General features: G+C 33.3%; 2 protein-coding genes across 7 annotated transcripts in view; one reads left to right on the top strand and one right to left on the bottom strand.

Annotated features, from left to right (window-relative positions):
• Gbs-76A (Glycogen binding subunit 76A) overlaps nucleotides 1–14,493 on the top strand; it is a 127,784-nt gene extending 113,291 nt beyond the window's left edge. For 5 of the 6 annotated variants that reach the window (XM_072538105.1, XM_072538107.1, XM_072538104.1 and 2 more), the window contains exon 4: nucleotides 5,081–14,493. In XM_072538105.1, coding sequence (XP_072394206.1) covers nucleotide 5,081 — 1 coding nt within the window. In that variant the 3' untranslated portion in view covers nucleotides 5,082–14,493. The remainder of the gene's footprint in view (nucleotides 1–5,080) is intronic. The other variant, XR_011951442.1, reaches the window with a different exon arrangement.
• Nucleotides 14,494–21,693: 7,200 nt separating this feature from the next.
• Nucleotides 21,694–24,691, bottom strand: part of pip (heparan sulfate 2-O-sulfotransferase pipe) — a 167,579-nt gene continuing 164,581 nt past the window's right edge. The window contains exon 7 of the mRNA XM_072538103.1: nucleotides 21,694–24,431. Coding sequence (XP_072394204.1) covers nucleotides 24,256–24,431 — 176 coding nt within the window. The 3' untranslated portion in view covers nucleotides 21,694–24,255. The remainder of the gene's footprint in view (nucleotides 24,432–24,691) is intronic.

Genomic DNA, 24,691 nt, shown 5'->3' with positions numbered 1-24,691 from the left:
AATTTTGGTAGGATTCAGTAATATTATTTCTATCATTTTCAAACAACTCTAATATATTATATAGTTGGCATTCTCTTCTTATTTCGTTTTCATTTACAATCATTTTGTTGTTATTATTAACTAGTAAAGTACGAGGAAACTCGTTTTTTAAATATGTTGCTTATTTCTTTTACTTTTTTGTGCACATTAAAAAAGTCGTGACTAGATATCACATCCTTAATTTCCTTTTGATAGATATGTAGCTTGTGGTAGTTTTCTAAAGGCTTAAAGACCTTGCTGCTGTAGATTCAACTCTTTTTTATTTTTTTTTTAATTTCTTTTAAATCCTCATATGATTTAATATTGATTAAGTTTAATTGATTGAATTGATGAAGAAGTATCAGACGTCAGCGCAAAAGGTGGAATGACAATCTTCCATAGAGGTAATAATCCGCCAATGAACAAGCAGAATTGCTTATGAAGAGGAAGAAGAAGAAGAAGTTTAGTTTGAAATTTCATCACTCTACGTATATACTTATAGGGATTCATATCACTACTGATTATGTTCGGTATCTAATGCCTCATAAATGTCAACGTTTTGAGCACACGTCCTGCAGAGTCAAGTCTGAGTTGAGTAAGCATCGAGTCAGCGTTGAGTTGGGTTGCACTCAGTCACGTCATTTCACGTCTGATGTCACGTCATGCGTCGCATGTCACTATTTCACATAAATGTCACGTGATACGTCGAATGTCACGTCCTGCGTCGAATGTCACGTTATTCACGTGATATTTCACGTCCTTGCATCGAATATCACATAAATGGCACGTCCTGCATCGAATGTCACATCATTCACGTGACATTTCACGTCTGATGTCACGTCATACGTCGAATGTCACGTCCTGTTAAGCACTATGCGGAAAAAAGATAAATTGACAGTTGGCACTGTTTCTGTGTCACCACCGCTTTGATTTGACATGTCACGTTAAAATCGGAGTAATAGCAACAAAAATACGATACAATGTCGTTTTGGCAATGCCACCAAATTTGTTTTTCCTCCCATCGTACTCGTTGCCCCCTCCCCTTCCAAAGAGCCCTCATACTACGATCGAGCCAATAGAAACGAAGATATGACGTCATGCCCTTTAGGCATACTCCGATGCGCTGGGAACATACTGCATTCAACCCCATTTTTCATCCCCTTTACAACGATACGTCACACGGCATCCTACGTTAAGCCGTTTGGCATTTACGACCTCGGATTGCGATTTTAAGGGACGCAAATTAGGGGTTGCGCTCAGACGTACATAGCCTATTCACTCATACGTTTTTTTTTGGCTAATGTTGCATCAATTTTAAGATGTCTTTTGTCATCCGTCATAGGTCGGTAAGAGGTGGGGTTGTCTTTTGGTTTGCTAGGTTTACTAATGGCTATTGCTTGAAACCAGAGGTCTGGGAAATCATTATTTAGGAAGTAGGTATTAAATAAATGTAAGAGAATTAATTTGACTGCGAATGGTTTTTATGAAGACTGGTAGAATATCATCTGGTCCTGCAGATGTGTTTTTTTATATTTGAGAGAAAACTCTTAACTCTTAAAGAGTTATAGGATTATTTAACGGGCTGTCAGAGTTGTTAATGTTGATTGTAGAAGCTTCTATGTTTTTCTTGTATGTTAGGAATTCGTAAGATATATTTTTGTCGCTAGAATTTTGTTGATAGACATCAGCTAAAGCTTCTGCGAGTGTATGGTTGCAAGTTATGCATTTATTATTGTGTGTTAATGTGTTTAAAAAATTGAAGCCTTTAAGTTTGCAAATTTTGGTCCAGATAACCTCGGAGGGTGTTGAAGAATTGATAGATGATACGTACTCTCTCCAGGTATCTGTTTTACTTTTCTTTATGAGATATCTTACTGTAGCTCTGAGTTTTTTTAAATTAAGTAAATTTTCGTTAATATTGTGTTTTTTAAGTATTTTAAAAGTATAATTGTTAGAAGATAGAGCATGCGCTACTTCATTGTTCCACCAAGGTACTGGAGGTCTTTTGCAGATCTTCTTTATACCTATATTTTTTAGAGCTGCTCTACAATTATGTTGTTTAAGGACGTGATATTAGAGTTTATATCACCAATTGGATGATAATTTTCAATTTTTTTTTCAATGTCGACTTGATAAGACGACCAGTTTGCAGTCCTTAATTTCCAGCAATTGATAGATTGGAAAATTAGGAGATTGAATTTCATTTGATAATATGCGGATAGGAAGGTGATCACTATATTGATTTTAAAGTTTTTCACGTGAGAAACGGTTATAAGTATTGACTGTATAATAATAAATCTATGGCGGAAAAAGAACCGTTAAATTTGGTAGGTTCCCCTGTATTAAGTAATAGTAGACCAGAAGAGTCAATGAGATGTTTCATTAGATTACCCTGTTTGTCCCCATGCAGAATGATGATTCGTCTAGACAGCAGAGATCGCCGTATAATAAACAATATCTATTACGAACAAACTGCTGCTGTTAGAGTTGGGGATCAGTTAACAGACGACATAAAGATAAAAAGAGGTGTGCGACAGGGATGTATATTGTCCCCATTATTGTTCAATACATATTCAGAGCAATTTATGAACCTAGCGCTAACGCACATAGACGAGGGAATACTTATAAACGGAGAACGATTGAACAACATAAGATACGCTGATGATACTGTCATTTTTGCAGACAGTCTTAAAGGTCTGCAGACACTTGTCTCCAGGGTGGCAGAAGTAAGTAGCAGGTTTGGGCTTGATTTTAACATCAAAAAAACCAAATACATGGTTATAAGCAAAAATAGGATACCACCTGGTCAATTACTAGTTAACCAACAACCTATAACACAAATCACCAACTTTTGTTATCTGGGTGCAAACTTAAATGAACAGTGGGACCAATCGACGGAGATTAAGATAATAACGAGAAGGCAAGATCAGCTTTCGTCAAAATGAAAAAAATCTTTAACAGCCACGATATAAAATTGGAAATAAAAGTTCGTTTACTAAAATGCTACGTATTGTCCGTTCTTTCATATGGCGTGGAGTCATGGACCTTAACTGAAGCATCACTGAAGAAACTCGAAGCATTTGAGATGTGGTGCTATAGACGCATGTTGGGGATTTCCTGGATAAACAGAGTTACCAACGAAAAAGTACTACATAGAATGGGTAAAGAGCGCGAATCAGTCATAACCATAAAACGTCGCAAACTAGAATACCTGGGCCATATAATGCGCAATGAACAACGATACAACCTACTTCGGACCATATTTCAAGGTAAAGTGCATGGGAAAAGAGGTCCAGGACGAAGAAGAATATCCTGGCTGCATAACCTGCGAAAATGGTTTAACTTAACCACTACCGGACTTTTCAGGGCAGCAGTTAACAAAGTCAGAATAGCCATGTTAGTGTCCAACATCCGTAACGGATAGGCACCATAAGAAGAAGAATGATGATAGTTCATATCCCCTAAAATTATTTTTTGGTATAGAATTTGATCAAGAAAATTATTTAGTTCTTGTAGGTCTAGCTCGCTAGGATGTGGTAAACAAATGTTGCATATTATAATAATATGTTTTTGGTATGTAATACTCACTGCTACAGCTTCGAGATTAGTACTTAATGCAATTGGCTTAGTTTCCAGGAATGTACTTACGAAGATAGCTACTCCGCCACTGGCCTGTTGTTTTAATCTGTTATTTGGAAAACATTAATAATTTCGAAGATTTATATTAGCTTGTTTTAAATGAGTTTCTTGAAGACATAGGATCTTTGGGCATAATTCATAAATGAAAAGTTTTAACTGTTCTAAAGGGGTATAAAACCCATTAAGATTCCACTGTACAATAAAGGATTTGGACATGTTCTCAGGTAGAATTCTCCCTGAGGTAGTTGTTCATCTGTCTCTTCTGTGGAAGAGATATTATTGGGGTCTAGTTTCTTTCTTGATCCAGTGAATTATTTTTTAATTTTGAATTGTGGGTCTAAGCGTGAACAAAATTAAGGATCTTAATTAGCTCGGCAGTTTCATTGGAGTAATCTTTTGAAATTATTTCAGGATGTTTGGCATATAGTTGTGGTTTCTAGAAATTCACATATTTCATTATAGTATAGGATCTGTTTTCCTAGAAATAAATAAATAAATGAATAAATAAATAAATTAAAAAATAAATAAATAAATAAATAAATAAATAAATAAATAAATAAATAAATAAATAAATAAATAAATACATAAATAAATAAATAAATAAATAGATAGATAAATAAATAGTTAGATAGATAAATAAATAAATAAATAAATAAATAAATAAATAAATAAATAAATAAATAAATAAATAAATAAATAAATAAATAAATAAATAAATAAATAAATAAATAAATAAATAAATAAATAAATAAATAAATAAATAAATAAATAAATAAATAAATAAATAAATAAATAAATAAATAAATAAATAAATAAATAAATAAATAAATAAATAAATAAATAAATAAATAAATAAATAAATAAATAAATAAATAAATAAATAAATAAATAAATAAATAAATAAATAAATAAATAAATAAATAAATAAATAAATAAATTAATTAATTAATTAATAAATTAATATGATATTAGCTTTTCTTGTTGCAGTTTTTAATTTTGAAATGAAGCTTTTAAAATGTAGACGTCACAAAATAATTTATACCTGCATTTTTATTGCTGGATATCGTCTATAACTAGGGCAGTAATAATTGGTTAAATTGTTCTGTGTACCTCTTTATAGAAGTGAAAGCGACATAAACAATGCTTTTCAGAGCAGGTTTTAAGGAAAATTGTATGTATTGCACATGAAATAAAATTTAATTTTCTGTAAAATAGTTCACAAAACTATACCGTAAAATTCAAATTTTGCCCCTGGTACGAATACTGTGGAATGCAACAAGGAGGTTTTTGATACGATAATTTAGCACATACTCAGCACTATTTCGGAACAATACTTATTATAATCTTTGGGTTCTTTTGATAGTATTTTCTAATCATTATTTTCGCATTATTCTTAAATCACGATAATACATCTCTTTTTTAGGTTAATATGCGATCATAACGCACGGAATCAAAAGTGTGGGAAACAGATACGTCGTGCCATATTGAAGCCGCTAAGGAACACCATCAGAAGTAACAATAAATCAATGTTTACGTTGTCTTCGTCGATAATTATTTTAAATCAATAGATATATAATAAACAGAGGTACGGATACAGTGTGCATTCTCCCTCAAGTGCCATAAAATAACTTTTTATTAAGGTAAAATCAATTATTCATTAGAAATAAACTTTTGAGCTCATGAGAACATATAGCGCAAACAGAGGTATATGCTATATAACGCATTATTAATTTTAAAATATTTTTTTAATCACAAAAGAAATTATCAAAAATTTTCTGAGATACAGATAATGACTGAGTAATGATTTGTAAAGTCTGTAGAACGACTATTTTTTAATTTAAAAATTGGATTCGAGAGTAGGAAAAATTTCTGAAAGATCTGGTACGTGTTTTGAAGGGACTTTATTCACACATACCTATCTTATTGTTCAACTTAATCACATATAAAATTAAGAATTTCTGTGAATTGTACAACGATATTGTTCAGACCAATATGGTCATTATTTTCATCTTTTACTTTTTGAATAAGTAAACTGATGATACGACAAAATGACAAAATGGTCTTTGCTTTGTATTCTATTTATGTAAGTGTTTCCATGCTGGATTTTCTCTTATTTATATATTTTACATAGCTCGTAATTGTTTTTATTTGCCCTAAAACGTCTTTCTAGTTTTGTCTAGCTTATGGCCTTCCTATGTCGATTAATGTTGCACAAGTACTCAAAATAACTATGATTGATATATAACTATGATTATCCTTGCAAAAGAAAAAGATGTTACCGTTTGAGGAAAAGAGATGGTATCGTAAAATAACCAACTAAAATTTATCGTTACTAAAGATGAAGTCAATTGAAATGGATATGTTAAAATTGGATTTATCTTTACGATGAAAACTTGAGCAACTATGATCAACAATTTACAAAAAGGGAAGACGAACTACTAAGTTTTAGAGTCTTCGACTCAGTTTCTGTTTTTTATAAAAATGTATCAATATTATTTGTATATTTTGTTGATTTTTAAATTAGTAAGTTTTTAAAATATATTTTTAAATCATTCTATAAATTATTTCTTATAAACATATATAGCACGTTTGAATTAAACCAAAATACCTCAATTTTTAACAAAAAGGTATGCACACTGCCCGTTACCTTCCTAAATTATCTCAAAGTGGCGGTTTAAGAAAAGGTTGAGAGAGCAGCAATCTTCATAAAGTTGAACAGATAAGTCGAAGAAGCCGTTATGTAGCGATTGTTTGCATTTTTAATTATTGGAAAAATTACCATACATTTAAACAATAAACAACATTACCATCTATATTATTACTAGAATCTTCATAAGGAGTTAAAAATAATTTATTGTTTGAAACATAGACATATAATACCTAGACTGCGCTTTGCAATCTAAATCTAAAAAATCCGTTCCCCCAGTGCTAAAGAGAAAAAAGATGCGAGCAGTCCTTGCATCTCTTTCTAATGGTATGATTCTTCTACTGATTTTTTTATATAAATTTATATTATTGGCAGACGTAATACTTTATGGCCATATTATTCTGCTAAATCATCAACAATGAATTCTGGGGGTGACTTGTTTTTAAAAATAAAAATGTATTGATAACCTGAACTAAACTCTCATTAGACGAACGTACTCAGCAACAATCTGCAAAAGCTCATGTTTAAACATTGTCTGATTAAATGGCAGTTTATTGTTAGTTACCCAATCTTTTATTTTAGTCTTGTTTGAAGACTTGTTTGGCGCTTTCTCTAACAACATGGTATGGTATGGAGTGAGTACGGAGCGAGTATCCATTATAATTAGGGTTGGTTCAGACACACTTTTTAATAGTTGATTTTCAAACCACGATAACAAATTTGCTTGATTCATTTCCTCCTGGTAGTCCATTTAAGCTAATTTAGAGGAAAATATAGCCTCTGCGCCCTCAACGAAGCCATTATCATTACCAGCAAGCAAAATAATGTATCTACAATAAAAAATATTTAAACACCTTTATGTTTTCAATATGATTAAATATATTACCGTTTTCCATCAAGTTTAATAGATTTTCCATTTCTTTTAATCTCATTTTGTCATGAGCGACAATGTCAAGTTTCATTTATAAAAACAAACTTACTTCTTCATGTTTATATTTTGAGTAAAATCTTAAAAATTCTGCTCCCTTTACAACAATATGAGACTGCTATATCAATCCTCGCCTTGAATCATATTTTAGCAATTTAAAACCAATGTCTTTCAGTAGGGGAAGGTGAGGAAATATCGACCACTTAAGACAAAACTGTTATAGACTGTTTGCTATAGCTTTTACGAATTTGAAACTTATAATATGGACATTTAGTTTATTTAATTAACCAATTACTGTTTCAAAAATATTATAAAATAATTACAAATATTTTAAAAATACATGAGGCTAGCACAATTAGGGTAATATCGATCACATTGTGGTAAAATCGACCACTATGATCGATTTTATCCGAAAAGGTGCTCATTGTGCAAGCAAGCAAGCAATTTAATTGAACCCAGCCTATGAGAAATGTTCACCCAGGTAGTACGATCGGGTGTAACAATTCATTGGAGCAAGGTGTGTTAACTCGAGTAAAAACAGGAGTCACCCCACCGTGCTCCAATGCTCTAGACCATCCCTTTCCCCCCTATAGCACTCTGATGCGCTATAGAGGCACAACAATCAGCCAAATGCTCTTCATGTGGAGGTCCTGGGTAATAGAACCCCAACATGGTTTCCTAACCGAATGCAAAAACTCAGGACAGCGCATCTCCGCTATATTCCTGTTATCTTACTGTGGCTTATCCGCGAACTAAAATTGCTTACTTGGGCCTCAAGTCTCCGCTCTGAGTCCCGGCTCAGTTCGGCGACTTGGTGCTTAAGGGGTTGGGCCCTACGTGCCCGGGTTTTGAGGTTTTTGTTAATTTTTTTTGGTGGCCGAAGCCGGTTTTTGTTAGTATTTTTTTGATTTTTTTGGTGGCCAAGGCCGGTTTTTTGTGTTTTTTGTGGTTTTTTTTTTGTAGGTGACCTGTGGACAAAAAATCGTAATTAGTATATAGTCTACATCATAATAAAGAAAATATATAAAATATTATACGATACCACAATATAGACTGTATCCTTGTGTGAGCAGCTGGGCTCACTGTGTACGAGGCGATATGCGATATTCTGGGTGACTTGAGCTACGAACTATCTTCCTTGTGTGAGTGTTTATGATTTTGGAGTTTCTTTTCACTCTGAGGTTTTGTATGGTTACGTTTCCCTCTGGGGGGTTTTTTATTTCTCTCTCTGGTTTTCTTTTAGTCGACTATCTGTTGTTTAGGTCTTTTGTGCTTCCATCTGTGGAAAGCGTCATACCTCATTATCTCTCGTAGAATGTGACTGGGGTGGTTCTCTAATTCTGCGAACTTTATCCTGGCCTTTTCTTTCATTGTGTCAGTCACTTTGATTAGCTGTAATTCTCTGAAAAGGAATCTTTCAGCTACGTATCTTGGTAGGTTTACCGCTTCTCTTAGGCTTTTGTTGTATTGTGCCTGTATTTTCTTTTTGGTCGTGTTGCATATATTTTCCCATGCAAGTGACGCGTAGGTCAGTATAGGAAGGACTGTTTATTAATCTTATTTTGGTTTTGATGCGAAGTTTGCTTTTCCTTCCTGCTAGGCCTCTTATAGGTGCTCATTGTTGACATGAACTTTTTTAGAAAACACTTTACCAGAAATTATATGATTTTGTGATATCTGTATTCTAGAAATATGATTTTATGCATTATGAATACTAAAATTCTAACTTCAGCTAATAAAGGAGCCCTTACCTTAAAATACGATTTTAGAATCTTATAAAAATCTTCCACAAAACACAAATTTACTAGACATTAAGTGCCTATGGCGTATGAAAAACGACTAAGTGGCCAGTGCACCACTTGCTGTTGATGCGTTCAACATGTACGCATTCGTTTTGCTCTGCGACGACAATTAGATGAAATTTGAGAGTGATCGATATTACCCTGTGGTCGATATTTCCCCACCTTCCCCTACAATACTAAGTGAAATACGACAATCAATAAACAGTTCTTTTTCCTTAAAATGAATCCATAAAGAGGTAGAGGTCAAAGTCACATTTTCTTCTAAAAAGAATTAAATTTGATTTCATGTTTAACAAATCTGTTTAACTTAATACTCTTTATGATATCTAACGAAAAGTATACTTACTTCGTTCATACATACTGTAAATTATATTTAAATTATATTACGAATTTCGCTTGTATTTATTATTTCAGTATTGGTAACTTTCTTAGGCCTAGTAGGTTTTTTGGGTGGTGATGTTAGATGTGTATTAGATTTTACGGCCTGAGTAATAGAACTCACAGTTGAAATATGTAAATTTAAAGCTTCAGCTACACACTAAAACAAGAATGTATATTTTAAGCATCTACATAAAGATATAAAAAATACAATACATACTTTCCTAAAAGCAGTCAACGGTAGAATGAGACCGTTGTTATCACGTTTTTTTTTTTCGAAACAATGAATCAAAGAAGCTAACATCTCTTTACAACGACTACTTAACTTCTCATGTGTTATTTTGGAATAAAATTACACTAATTTTATTCTAAAATAACAGAGTTTAATTAATAGTAAATCATAAAAACAAATTTGAAGTATTTGACAGTAACAGCGCAATTGTCAAATATGTGTTACCAATTTATGCCAAAATGTCACCTTCGTTCGAACGCAGATAAAGTGTGATCCGGACAAGTGTGCTTCATAAAAACACTTTATAATTAACTTATCCAAATTAAATGAAACAAGTTATGCTGTATTTCTTTAAATTTACATTAATAGAAATCTTCAAATATTGTTTCTACGATTATATAATAAAATATGTCTAGGAGCTGTAATTCTAGCGCAACTTGACTTAAAGATTCTAAGAGGAAACAAACCTACGAATTAAATATTTTGTTTGTTTTGTTGGTATCTTGTGACGTCACTTACTATGACGTAGATGACATGCATCGGGATTTATAATGTACCGACTGTATAATACAATTCATATCGCGTACATTCTTCTTCTTAGGGTGCCTGTCCTGCCTGTCCATTCCGAACGTTGGCGATCATTCTGGCTATGATGACTTTGTTGGTTGCTATATGGAATAGCTCTGTTGAGGTCTTTCTATACCATGCTCTCTGGTTAACAAGCCAGTATATTCTTCTTCGTCCTGGGGCCCTTTTTCCTTGAATTTGACTGCAAAATGCATTATAGTAGCTCGTGTCTGCCTTGACTTCTCATTATATTTCCCAAGTACTGCAGCTTACGGCCCTTTACGATGTTGACCAAATCCGCGGTTGTGTTCATCCTCCGCAGTACTTCTTCATTGGTGACTTTGTCTTTCCATAGTATCTTTAGGATCCTTATGTATAACCAATCGTATGTATATGTACGCGATATATTATATATTATATATAATATATCGTAGATGGTAATATAAATATACTTAATAATACTCCTAATATGTTTAATTGTCTTTTATTACATTTTGAAAGACATATACACACATTCATTATTTGCAAGAATTACGTAGGTACATATTTAGTTATATCGAATAAACGTAATATTAATAAATATTATATTTATATAAAAAAATCAGTAGATTAATCGAACCCTGATTATTCATGTCTGAAAGCAAAGACAATACCACGTCGATACGTCTCTCCCAGTTACTAACATGTAAGTTATATTTAAGTTGCTACCCCACTTGTGTTTGAATATTGTTTGGTAGTGAGAAAGTCACGTAGTCATTAAAGGACTGTTCACATATTTTTTCTCTGTGGCACTGGGGGAACTGTTTTAGATTGCAACGGCTCAGTCGAGGTATTATATATCTGTGGTATAAAAAAAGATGCAGATTAGGTTACATGACTCGTCTTCCACTCGTTTGTTCAGCTAAATATAAAACGAAAGTGTATGATTCAAACTCGAAACAATTTTAATACTATCTATATTTTATTGTTCTTTGTTGTTACATTTTTACTTTTATCAAACATTTATAATAAGAAATACATATAATTTATACGAATTGTTGCTCTTTGGAAACTGATCTTAGTCATTAAATAGTTTGCAAGTACTTGCAAAGCCTTGTTCTCTTTTATTACTAAATATCAGAAGATTTACATATCAGCCAACCTACCTACCTGTTCATTTACTTAAATCTTACAGGTCTTTTGGTGTATACGTAGATCAGTAAAATAATTACATACTATAGTTCGTAATATTTTATAAAGTAACTTAATTGTACTATTTTAAGAGTTACTTTTTATTTTAGTATTTATTAAATCTTTTTTCCTCTGTTTTTAACAAAGACGCCTTCTTTCCCTTCTTTCAAATGCATCTTGTTAATGGTTTGTTGCCTTATGTTTTCGTACCATACACAATTATTTTTCTTCTTTAAGTGCCTTGTCATCCGAGAACTTTTGGACCAGTCACATGATATTTACTTTGCTGACAACGGACCTAAATAGTGTCTTGGTGTTGACTTCATACCACTGGTGGAGGTTCTTGGGCCACTGTAACGTTTTATTGATTTATTATTACCTGACGGAACGTTACATTCTCAAAACTTAAAATATATTCTTAAAAATATTGAATGGCGTAACGACACCGCCACCTGCTCACGAATGCTTAGCCAGAAGTAAGGTTTTAACACCGCTGCATGTCAAATCTCGCAAGTCTTATTATAGACGCAAACCACATTCTACCACTTAAGAATTTACGAGTACCTAAGTAGGTAATGTGAATTGCCTAACTCTTAATAAATATAAATAATAGTTTTATTGATTTATTACGTTACATCAGGATGTTCTTCGTCGCCGAGAACCATGTTTCACTTCTATTTTTTCCTGGATAATTACATGTAGGAATTGATATTTAGGATTTTTCATCACGTGGGCGAAGTACTCCAAATTTCTATTTTTTATTGTGTTTAGACCCTCTTTTTCTTGGATTAGACACTGTAAAACTGCTTTATTCGTCACACGAAAGCCTTAATTCTCTTACATATTGTCTCAGTGAAAGTCCATACTTCCATTCCATATAAAAGAATGCTCTAGACATAACAATGTAATAACTACATTCTAAAGGGAATTATTAGAGCTCTGTTGGTTAATATCTCTTGCATGTTCTTAAATGACGCATTTATCTATCCTGCTTTTGATTCTCTGAGTTAAGTCCCACTTTCTATTCACCCAACAACCCAAATATTTGTATGATTGTAATCTTTTCAGTATATCTCCATCTGTCCTGATATCAGTTAGATTTCACCTGTAGTTTTGTTTTTGCTGGTGATAATCCATTTGATTTTATTTGTATTAACTTTCAAACCCATTAGTTTACTATGCTCTCTTAGCGCTGATGTAATTATTTGTAAATCATCTTTCTTCGTTGCTAGCAAAACTAGTCATCGGTATATCTTAAATTGTTGACAACTACTCCGTTGGTACTTATACATTCTATTCTGTACTCTCCGGAAATCTTTTCTACATATAAGCTAAACAAAAGCGACGCGAAGAGGGCACATATTATATTTGGTATATATTCTGGAGTGCCTGATTTTCAGAAACAACTTTAGTACATGTCTCAATAAACTAATTCTTTTGTATTCTTTGCAATACCTGCTTTTAGCCTTATTACGTATCGCCATGAATGTTGATTTAAGCCAATCTTTAGGAATTATTCCGCTCTTGTAACAAGAGTAGGCAAATAATCAAGTTTAATAGGATTGAAGCTGGTCTATCTTCTTCAACGTTTTCAAAACCTCTATCTGCATTCTATCTGGTCACATCTTTCATGCTTTCGATGGCGTGTACACGTGATATCCGTGCTGCTTTAGTGATATCCATGCCTTCATAGGCAGTAATGTTGTGAGAGGTACTCCTATTATCAGCAAAAATATTTTCAATGTATCTTTTCCATTCTTGCAATTGTTCTTGTGATATACAATTATGGCGATGATTATACCGCATAATTTTATTATTCCTGTGCTTTTTAGTCTGTCAGTAAACTCTATGTATCTTCTACTTTAAATGTTTTTTTTTATTTATGTTTAATAATTTACACTTTTAAGAAGGAGAAGAAAATGTACTTCGATATACTTAATTTTCTTCCGTAATCCTACAATTTTGAAATCTTCCTGGTTTGTTTTTTAGAAGAATAGGTCTTCTAATATAGGTCTATAGTTTTAGAATAGGTCTTATAATATAGGACTATTTTATCGCATGTTCTATATTAAATTTGCCTTTGATAACCACGATTTTATTAGATCCATATATTAATATAACATTTTCCTATTCACAATTCCTTATGCCTCTTGAAATATTAGGTTAATAATGCCTCCGAAGTGCTGTAGCTTTCGAGATTTGATAATGGTCAGTAACTCTCAGTTCTTCTTTATTCTTCAGATGACCTCCTCATTTGTGACTCGGTCAGTGCACGGGATCTTAAGTATTCTCCTATATGCTTCCAATCTTCACCGCATGTCTTCGTTGAAGGTTCATTATTTAAAACCTATAAAAAAGGACAGAGAAGACGTAGCATCGTAGTATTCTTACTTTTATACCAATAGAGAGGTTGTGACTCTTAAAGAAGGCCCCCATCTGCTTGAAGATCTAGAAGAATTTTCGATGTACGCTCTTATCTCCTGGTTGTTACTCTTTCGTTGTTTGCGGTGCGTCACTCTTTCTATTGGGGTTTGGCTCTTGACATTGAATGAAACAGAAGAATCTGTATATCCAAACACAAATAGATAGTTCGATCAATTAACTACTTTGATCTATATTATACAATAACGCCATGTAGTTAATAATGAATTTACTGATGTTACGTATATACTTAAGTATTTTTTCTGAAACTCTCTCCAAAATACAGCTTAGCAGGTGAAAGTTGATCTCTTATTAACTGAATACAAAACTCCTGCAAAAGAACCTGGTTATCCAGCTGCTAAATCTACACACAGTTTTTGCTTTATAGTGGAAGTAACACAGTTACAATGTAAAATTTACGTATATTCTAAACTTGTAAGCAAAATCGTAGCCAAAAACTGCCACTTTGAAACATATTTTCTTCCTAATCTCAATACAATTTATGAAAGCAATATATATTTTACGAAATAGTATTTTTACAATAATTGTGACAAATTTATAGTTTTTTAGAAAGTGATATTTACGCCATGTTAATTGTTAAATCAAAATAACAAAATTTTATCTATATTTTTATTTATTGTATTACTTTTCTTTATTTGAAAGACTTAAAAATATATTTATTCAGTGCTGTTATTAGTCTTTTATTCTCTTTATATTTTGATTTATCGGTTATGACAAATTTCAAGAAAATTTGTTATTATCACCGAATCAAAGAGCGCGTTATTTAAAATAAAACAGTTATATACAACACACGCCATACTTCTCAAGATTAAAGAAGAATTATTTCATCTACATGCTCATTAAAAAGACATTTTCTTTATCTTCCCATATGGGAATAAATGGTAATGAGGAAGTGGACTCCTTGGTTAGTAATGCAATAACCGACCAAAATATTATAAGTGAAATACCTTGGACTAATCACCAAGTAAATATCAAATGCCACATCTACAGAGCATGGCAGACTCCTTGTGATTACACTGCCACCAAACTCAAAGAATGTCTAAATTAAGTAGGCACCACACTCATCTTATCAAGTAATAGAAAAGACCAGTTATCATCAATCGACTTTTAAGTCACCTATAATAATAGTTATAGCTTCTTTTTTAATTTGTTTAAGTGAATTTGTGAGTAAATTGGTGAACCTACGCGGCAGAAATATGACCTGACTCAAAGAGAACAAAAAGAACAGAGTTAGAAATATGACGTAGATGCAAGGTGCAGAACATCAAGGACTGGGTAAGGAAAAGAATAGTAGAATAAAATGATCATATAAGCCGACTGACAACAAATAGAGTAGTGAAGACAACAAGAGACGGTTCCCCAATAGGAAAACAATCAGTAGGAAGACCACGAAAACAATGGAACGACAACTTACTGGAGGCACATTCAGAAACAGACAGAGTCATGTCTACATAAAAAGAAGAAGAAGAAGAAGTTGGTGAATCTTTCTCGAAGATGGTTATAAAAGCGAGCTTACACCAATCATCTGGCCATTCCAGTACTACATAGTTTAGACATTAATTCAATTCCTATGTCTCCCATTTCTTCAAGTGCTGACGCCGTGATTCCGTCTTCTGCTTGAGATTTTCCAGTTTTTAATTTCTGTATTCCGATTTCTATTTCAATTCTTAAGGATTTTAAACTATATGGTCATATATAAAGAACAAGAAGAAAAACACTTTACACACAAAAAATATAACATTTCATACTCATCGCAAAAATTTCTTCTTATATGACTTTCTAGCATGTGGATGTCCAGAACAATCTGATTTACGGTCCTAGGAATAGTTAGTCATCATATGAAGATTCAATTTTCCTTGATTACATATTTTTGTCGTTTTACTATGCTCATGAAATATTTTTCCCTATTCTTCACTGTTTTATGGAAATCATTCTATGACTGTGAAGGTAGTGCATTTAACGCTTATGTTACAACCACAAATATTAAAATTGGAAAGCATATTTTCTGCATATTCTATGTAATTCCAAGAAATTTTTTTACTACTTCAACAAACGAACACTAAGCAGTAATTTAACTTCGTTCCATGATGCTGTAGATTGTGCATCTTTAATAAGTCTAGAAATTTTAAACACTAGTGTTTTATTATGTTTAATATTAAATCTTTTATTTTTCGGTGCTTACTACAGGAAATTCTTGTGACAAGTATTCACAACATTGTTTATCTTGATCTTAAGCCTTTAAAAGTGCTTCATAAACCTCAAATTAATATTCAAATGGTAGCAATGTAGTTGTTTTTTGCAACTATGGGTCGTTGATTACGTTTTGTTGTCTTCGAATCACAATAAGTATTAATCTATATGCGTTCACTGCTGGACATAGGTCTCCCTCAGCTTTTTTATCTGTCTTTGTCTTGTGCGGCTTGCATCCAGGTAGCTAACACGCTTCAGGTCGTCAGTCCATCTAATTGGTGGGCGTCCTCTGCTCCGTAGTGATTCTTGTCTTGGTCTCCACTCGACAATAGGTTTTGTCCATCGGTTGTCGAATAATCTGGGGACGTGTCCTGCCCAATTCCATTTAAGGTATGTTTGTTCTACAACGTAGTTCTTCTCTCTCAACGAGAGATACCTATCATCTGGCGCTCCGTCGCCCTACGAATCACGCGAATCTTATTCACTACATTTGGTCAAAGATTTTCCTTTTGAGGCATGTCGGTAAGTCCGATTTAAATACATAGTTGAATTTACCAAACGCTGCCCAGTGTAATTATATGCGATGTCTGAATATCTCTGTACAACCAAATTTCATGTCTTTATACGTACGATGCAGTCTGCACAATATCCCTTCCATCAAGAGCAATATTTCAATTTAGCACCAGATTAGTCATTATTTGCGTTTTGTTCATATTAATCTTTAGTCCATCCTCCAAGAAAGCGTGATATAATTTTTCAAACATTATTATTGCATCATCCATACGATCGGCTATAAGGACGATGCCATTTGCAAATTTCATATCGAATCACAATATCGCATGATAATTCTTAAAGATCAATATTTTCTAACTCTGATTTTTTTGGTGTCCTCTCTCTCTCCAATAACACTACAGCCCAAATCATTCTTGACCTCCTTAAAACTATGCCTCCAGCCTTGCCAATCCGGTGTCGATCTTCTCCAGGTACTCCTTCTAGCAAATTTTGCACGTCTACGGCCACTTCATCCTCCCACCTTTGGTCTTGCGCCCTGTATTTTAGTATCTAGGGCTCTTTTTGACAATATTTTGGCCTATATTCTCAATACATGACCAGGCCATCGAAATCTCTGAAGTTTTACGAGTTCTTAGATCGGTGTCTCTTTGAACAGTTGGTAGAGTTTATGGTTGTACCTGGATCTCCATATTTCATTTTCGTTAATAGGTCCAAGTATCTTCCTTAGAACTTTTTTTTTAAAGACTTCCAGCTTTTTTTGGATTTTTTGTCATCAATCATGTCTCGCATTCGTAACATACTATTGGTCAGATAATAGTTTAGTAGACCATGATTTTCAATCTCCAGTGTGTGACTTTGGACACTAGAATTCTAATTATAAACTGTTCTATTGTATTGGTTTCATACTTTAAATAATAATAGGGTAAAGAATAAGTACAACAAATTCTATTCTACTTTATTTCAGTCACAGTCATCAATTATTAGTTACAAAAGGTGATTTTTTAGTCTACATGATTATTACATCTATATAGTTTTGGAGTAACATTATATATAATGATAATAAATTATTTTTTATTCTATGGCAAAACATCAAAAACATGCATACTCGCTTTAACTATAAAAAATCTAATATAAAGATTCGAAAAATAAAAATATCAAGCATCATTTTGCGTCTGATCAATAGGTGTTATTGGTTACTCCTGTGGTTTTGGTTAAGTCTACATTTTTGTGATGGTAAAAAGCAACATATTATATTAAAGCCTAATAGATATTAAAATCAATCGTAAATAGTAAAATGTTGTATTCATTGTATTCAAGTGGTTTAAATATTCCATGAGATTCTTTTAAATAGTGCATTATCTTTTAAATAAAGAGTATTATTGTTTGAGGTCTTTATCTGTACAAAATTCGATGTATGTATAATACCGTGCAAAATATATTAACTCCGTCTAGGGTGAGGGTGGCGACTGAATAGATCGAGCAACTTAAAAACTAGCTCTCTACTTAGGGTAAAAGATTATCTTGCTCATAGAACTTGGGTAATGGTCTCGAATGTCAGATGCATTAATGAACCAACGACCAATGTACGAAAAATAAAACAAACATCGAAACAGAAGAATTTAAAGAGGTTTGATGGTTTTTTGAAGGTGGTAAGAAGAAAACTAATAAACTAACAAAGTCAGGAGTTCGATTACTTTTGTTGTTGGTTGCTATACGGAATAGCTGTGTTGAGGTTTTTCTATACCATGCTCTCAGGTTAGCAAGCCAGGATATTCTTCTTTGTCCTGGAGCTCTTTTTCCTTCAATTTTACCTTGCAAAATGCATTGTAGTAGCTCATATCTGCCTTGCTTTCTCATGGTCTCATGGCGACTTTGTCTGTCCATGGTATCTTCAGCATCCTTCTGTAAAACCACAGTTCAAAAGCCTGAAGTTTTGATAGAGTGTTCGCCTTCAATGTCCACATTTCTCCTCCGTACAGAAGCACTGAATATACGTAACATTTAGGAGCCCTATGTTTGTTTCTAGGGTGAGGTCATGGCTCTTAAACACAGAGCTCATAGTCAAGAATGCACTTTTTGCCTTTCCGATGCGACATTTAATCTCTTGGATATTGTCACACGACTCATTGATTATAGTTCCCAAGTATTTGTACTGTGAGACACGTTTAATTCTCATTTGGTTCACATACAGATTTGCTCCAGTTATGTTTTCCTTTCTGATGGTCATTAGCTTGGTTTTGCTGGTGTTTATATCCAGTCCATATGTTCTACTTGTTTCCGTTATTTTGTTCATTAAGTTTTTCAGCCCTTCTATAGCATTGGAAAACACTGCTGTATCATCTGCATACCGCAGGTTATTGAGCTTGACTCTATTTATTGAGATGCCTTCATCAATATCTTTTAGAGCCTCTTCAAAAATGTGCTCCGAGTACAGATTGAATATCAGTGGTGAAATTGTGCACACCTGTCTCACCCCCTTAAGATTTTGACCTGATCTGTATATTCTCCATCTATTCGAAGCACCACTGATTGATTCCAATACAGGTTAGCTATTATTTTTAGGTCTCTTCCGTCCCTGTCCTCTTCAGCACTTTTATCATTTGTTCATGACTGACTCTATCGAAAGCCTTCTTGTAGTCAATCAGGCATACAAAAACATCACAGCTGACATCTCTACATTTCTGAAACAATACCTGCATGCCAAATATAGCTTCCCTTGTACCAACGGCATTCACAAATCCAAAATGATTGGGCGCAATTTGTTCCTCGCATATCGGGTAAATACTTTTGTGGATAACTTTTATAAACAGCTTCAGTAGATGACTCATTAGACCTATGGTCCTATAGTGTTCACAAACTTTTGCTCCTAGTTTTTTGGGCAATCCTACGAACTCCAATTGGAGCCACTCTACTGGTATTTTTCCTGCCTTGTATATTTCATTAAATATTTTAGTTATTGTTATTGTAAATGTATTATTATTTACCAAACTTGATATGTTGATGAGAATGGAGGAGGAGCGGTGGCCAAAGAAAGCCTTAATGTATGTTCCGCCAGAAAGAAGGAAAAGGGGAAGACCACCAAATTCCTGGAGAAGAGAAATTACAAAAACAATGCAATCTAGAGGCTTAGAAGAGGGAGATTGGAGAGATAGGAAAAGATGGAGGCTGAAATGCGGGAAGCGGCAATCGCCGTAGGACCCCCGTTATATGATGATGATGATATGTTTGAATTAGGGGAACATCTTTTTTTAAAATAAATTTTAAAACAATAACAAAAACTATGACATCAGATGCGTTATATGTCGTACTTGCATGCAAATTTTCATAAATAATACATATATGTATTTTTTGCTTTAAAGATATTTACTTGGTTCCATACTTTATTCCAACCCTGTATACATACATACACAGTTGTGGAGTAAAAACCTCTAGAATATCTTTCACACGAATTGTAATAATTGGTCTTCACAGTAGAATAATTTATAGTGAAAAAACTGTTTGTTTTATATGATTAGGTAGACCATAAAATATTAACCACAAATCCAACTAGATTGTGAATATTCAAAATGCCGACAAAATTATCTCATCCGCCACAACCGCTAGTCACGTAAAATGGATTTATATGAATAATCTAATTATACTAAATCCATTCAGTAGACAAATAAATAAAACTAAATATAATGAATTTTGAAGTAAATTCTGAGGAAGTCAATTTATTTTGTTAAGTTATATCTTTGAGTTAAAAATAAAGATATATTTTTTTTATTTTTTTATATCAATAACAATCTTCAATATTTCAACTCTTTCAGCTTTATCTGCTTCTTATTTTTCTACTTTTTACTCTGCTTTCTTTTTTTTTTCATCCGTCCATCGGCTGAGTAGTTATTATCTTTTGTTCTATAGTCTGAGTCTCTATTTCATAATTTTTCGAGACCACCAGCAATTTTAAGTGCTTGCCAAAAATTCTGTCTCTTTCCACGTCAGCATTCGTATTTCTTCGACGACATCTTGAAGTCCTGATCTATATTTAATTTATTTTGCAGTATTTGTTACTACAAACTGACACATAACATTGAATATTCAAAATTCACTTAGATATTTAGGTAGCAACGTGAAAGTCTTGACTCCATTATTCTGCTTGACCAAAATACAACCACCACAGACAATTATATTCATACTAATACCGATTTTAAAAATGCTTATGAATACGATATAGAACTATATAATTAGTATAGATTTTAAGCAAACTTTTGATAGGTACGTGAAAAGAAACAAAATTTTGGAAGATATTCGAAACCTGGGTATACCTAATAAAAATATCAGCCTATAAAAGCCGCAGTAGAAGTAGACGGAAAACTGACTTCCCTATTTTTCACTAATGTGGGAGTGTGACAGGGTGCCTATCAACCATGCTATTTAACCTAGTTCTTGAGGCGGTCATTAAAAAAACCAATGTATTCGGTCAGATAAATACAAAATCGGTGCAATTACTGCATATTCAGATGATGTAGCAAGCAACGTCTAATAGTGGTTATCCAAATTGTACCGGTAAATTTTAAGTGTTCCTTCTACCAGAATTTTAGGGAAAAACTTTTTTTAACTTAAAGAGAATAAAGAGGTTGCATTAATAATAGTGCTAGAGCTTTACAACTAATACGTGTGAAAATTGCTTTGTTAAAGACAAAACAAAACAAAAATCGAAGAATGTAAAAACTAGACTATAAATATGTCTACCTTTTAATGATACATTTTTAGTAGATCCTGTTTTATTTGTTTACCAAATTAGGCATTACCTTTCTTGCTTATTGCTTACGCTACATCAATGGACATTTGTGGTAACGTTTACAATTGGTACAATATTACCACTTCAACGGCTAGCGTTACCATACGGTAACGGTAGACAACCTTACTTTAGACGTGGCAACATGGCTTTTGGTTCGACCAGAATGCATTTATTATTTGTGAACACGCTTTTAGTAGATAGTGCAAGCACTCCTGACCACGGCGCAGTAGACGAAATTTGGTTTAGTCCCCACTTCCATGCGAAACGCATTGTACTATGCACTGTATAATTCCACTTACAATAGAACCTTTCTGCCTTTACGTGAATTTGACTCCGCCTTCGCGCAGTTCCATAGTCAGGAGTGTTTGAACTATCTTTTTTTTCTAAGTGAAGGAACTCGTTGTTGGCTACATTGTTGACATGAAATCTGTTTGGCAGTTTTATTCACATTTTAAAAATTGTGGTAAGAGTTACAAGCTTTCGAACATGGACACCCGTCTAGAGTAAGTATTATTAAAACTTGGTTTTTGAATTGTTATGAAAAATACTTACAAAAGGGTATACGTATTCTTTAGTTGTAGATCAAATTTTGTTATGAAAATATTTCAAGTTTTGTAATAATACCTCACAAATATTGGTGTTACCGTATGGTAATACTAGATGATCCAGGGAGAAAAATATTGTATGTGTATAAACGTCTTGGGTGTTGCGTATGAGGTATATATGTGATCAGAAAAGTTATTCGTCTTGTGTGCGTGTTAATAATTGTCTAGTATATTCATTTGATAATTTTAGATGTGGGTTTACGGTGGAGGAAACACTGCAAACGGTTTATGAAGAAAACCTGGACGTTCACGAAATATTCATCGAGTCTCTTGATGCTAATGTCCTGACCGACGAGGATTCTGGTGATAAAGATGATGGTTTCTGGATAATTTAAGCGATCTACAGTTGACAGTAGTAGCCGAATTAGTCCCTCCTCGTGCTTTCAGAGCTTTTATCGAAGTTTCATCGTCCGCCCTGGGTCAGAAAAAACATCCTGGATATAAGGTAACTTTGAAAGTTTGAGCAGGGATTTTCCTAAATCAGATTATAGCAAATATAGTGATATGGACTATTTAGATATATTCGAGATGTTTGTTGACAGAGAAATAATTGAACTAGTTGTGAAAGAATCAAGAAAATACGCATTTTTCTGCAATAAACCGGATCCAAAAATTTCTCACGAAGAAATGAAATGAGTAATTGGGATTATGATTGTTACAGGATATAATGAGTTACCTGGAAGGGATTTTTACTGGAATTCTACACAAGATATGAAAAATATTTTAGTCACTGAATCTATGAGAAGAGATCGGTTTGGCCAAATTTTAAAATATTTGCACTGCGCCGACAACATACAGCCTGTACATGGTGACAAAATGTGGAAGCTACGACTACTGATGGGCATTTTCAAACGCCGCTTTATTGACAATTAGATACCTGAACAGAAGTTGAATTACGATGAGGCTATAATCAAATACTTTGGTAAGCATTAATGTAAATAGTTTATTCGGGGTAAGCCCATCATTTTTAGTTATAAAATATGATCCCTGAACTCTGCTTCTGGTTATTTGGAGAACTTTGCTATATATCAAGGAAAAAACCTAAAGGCAAACACTACTTACGAAAGCGATTTTGGGAAATGTGCTGCTCCTTTACTTTGTAAAAATGCTCCCGTTCACATTGTACTTCGACAATCTTTTTATAAGCTTGAAAACAAAACAAAGGGGTACCAGAACTATGAGGGAAAATAGAATACCTACAAGTTGCGAGTTACCAAAAAAAAGCATCATTTCGAGAATTCGAGATCGACAAGAAGAGAAGACATGATGTCTGCCATCGACAAAGAAGATGAAATAATATTAGCAAAGGATGGATAATATCATAGTGACAGTAGCATCTTCATATCATCGCGTCAATCCAGTCACTCAAGTTAAATGCTATTCTCGAACAAAAAAAATATCTGTACCACAACCTTACCTCATTTCTGAATATAATTGGTTTATGGGAGGCACTGACTTCATGGACCAGCAGATATCCAGATACGGGATTTCAATTCGTAGAAAAAAGAGGTGGTGGTCAATTATTATTGGCTACTAGATGCTGCTATAGTCAATGCTTGATGTGTATCCAAGAGGCGTAAACATCAAACATAGCTTACCCCACTAGAATTCAGACGAGAGATTGCTAAACCTATTTGATAAAATATGACATGGCTTCAAAAGGCGCTGGAAGGCCAGCGGCTACTAAATCAAGTTTATTTTTTAGTAGGGTTTTAGATAACTTAAGATATGACAGAACAGACCATTTTTTGACAATTCCAATTCCTAACATTTCCAATAGTAAGAGGCGTCGATGTGCCGAACAAGGTAGTTCAAGTATTGGCACTATGTGTGTCAAATTTGATGTAGGATTATGCCTAGAGTGTAACATAATGTATTACAGTCTACAGTTACAATTTTCTTGTCCAACAATATTTTGCATACCATAACCGGCTAGCGTTACCAAAACGTAACGGTATTTTTTGAAAAAAGTACATATATTTTAAGAAAAATACTTGTACCAATATGTTTTGACCAGTATCTCTAATGTTTCGTTTACTATTTTTACAAAAAAATTCTGCCGTTAAAGGGTTAATAAATACAAATATATGACTAATTATTCATTTTTAAAAATAACATTTTACTGATGTTAAAATTGATTTTAATTTCTATAAACAACGTCTCTCAACGTCACAAATCACGCAGTCAACAACAGAAAGTTTGAAAGTATTTCCAATTCTTTTTGTTTTCTAAGAAAGCTATAATCACAGCAGTTATACTGTGCTCTAATGCTATAAATATGTACAATGTCAGATCAATATTTTCTTTTAAGCACTAATAAATTATACAAAATTATTATCGTTTAAGTGCCGGCATCGGGCAGCTTTAGGGCTAAATACTGCTTGTGTAGTCTCTGTTTGCAAAACTCGTAAAATTCGATTTCTTTCGTAAAATTTTTTCTCACCAACTCTTTAACTTCTTCGCTGACGGGTGGCTTGAAGTTGTTTTTGTTGATGGGATGGTAGCGACTTATTTCATCTGAAACAGTAATTGTAATAATAGTAGGAAAAGCAATTGTTTAAATACTAGAGAAAAGTAAAAAATCATTGTATTGGTAAACTAAAACGCAATAATAGGAAATGGTGCAATTATAGAACTAGACTGGATAAAGAAATATAGTGAAGAGCAGTGGCGGCTGGTGTGTTAAAATTTTGGGTAGGCCAAGCCAGCAAATTACAAATAGCTATGTGTAATCAGTGGCGGATCCAGAGGGAGGGGTCACGGGGTCATGACCCCCC

The sequence above is a fragment of the Diabrotica undecimpunctata genome, chromosome 7 (assembly GCF_040954645.1).
Source record: "Diabrotica undecimpunctata isolate CICGRU chromosome 7, icDiaUnde3, whole genome shotgun sequence".
Classification (NCBI taxonomy): domain Eukaryota; kingdom Metazoa; phylum Arthropoda; class Insecta; order Coleoptera; family Chrysomelidae; genus Diabrotica; species Diabrotica undecimpunctata.
This window is presented reverse-complemented; position numbering and strand designations above follow the sequence as displayed.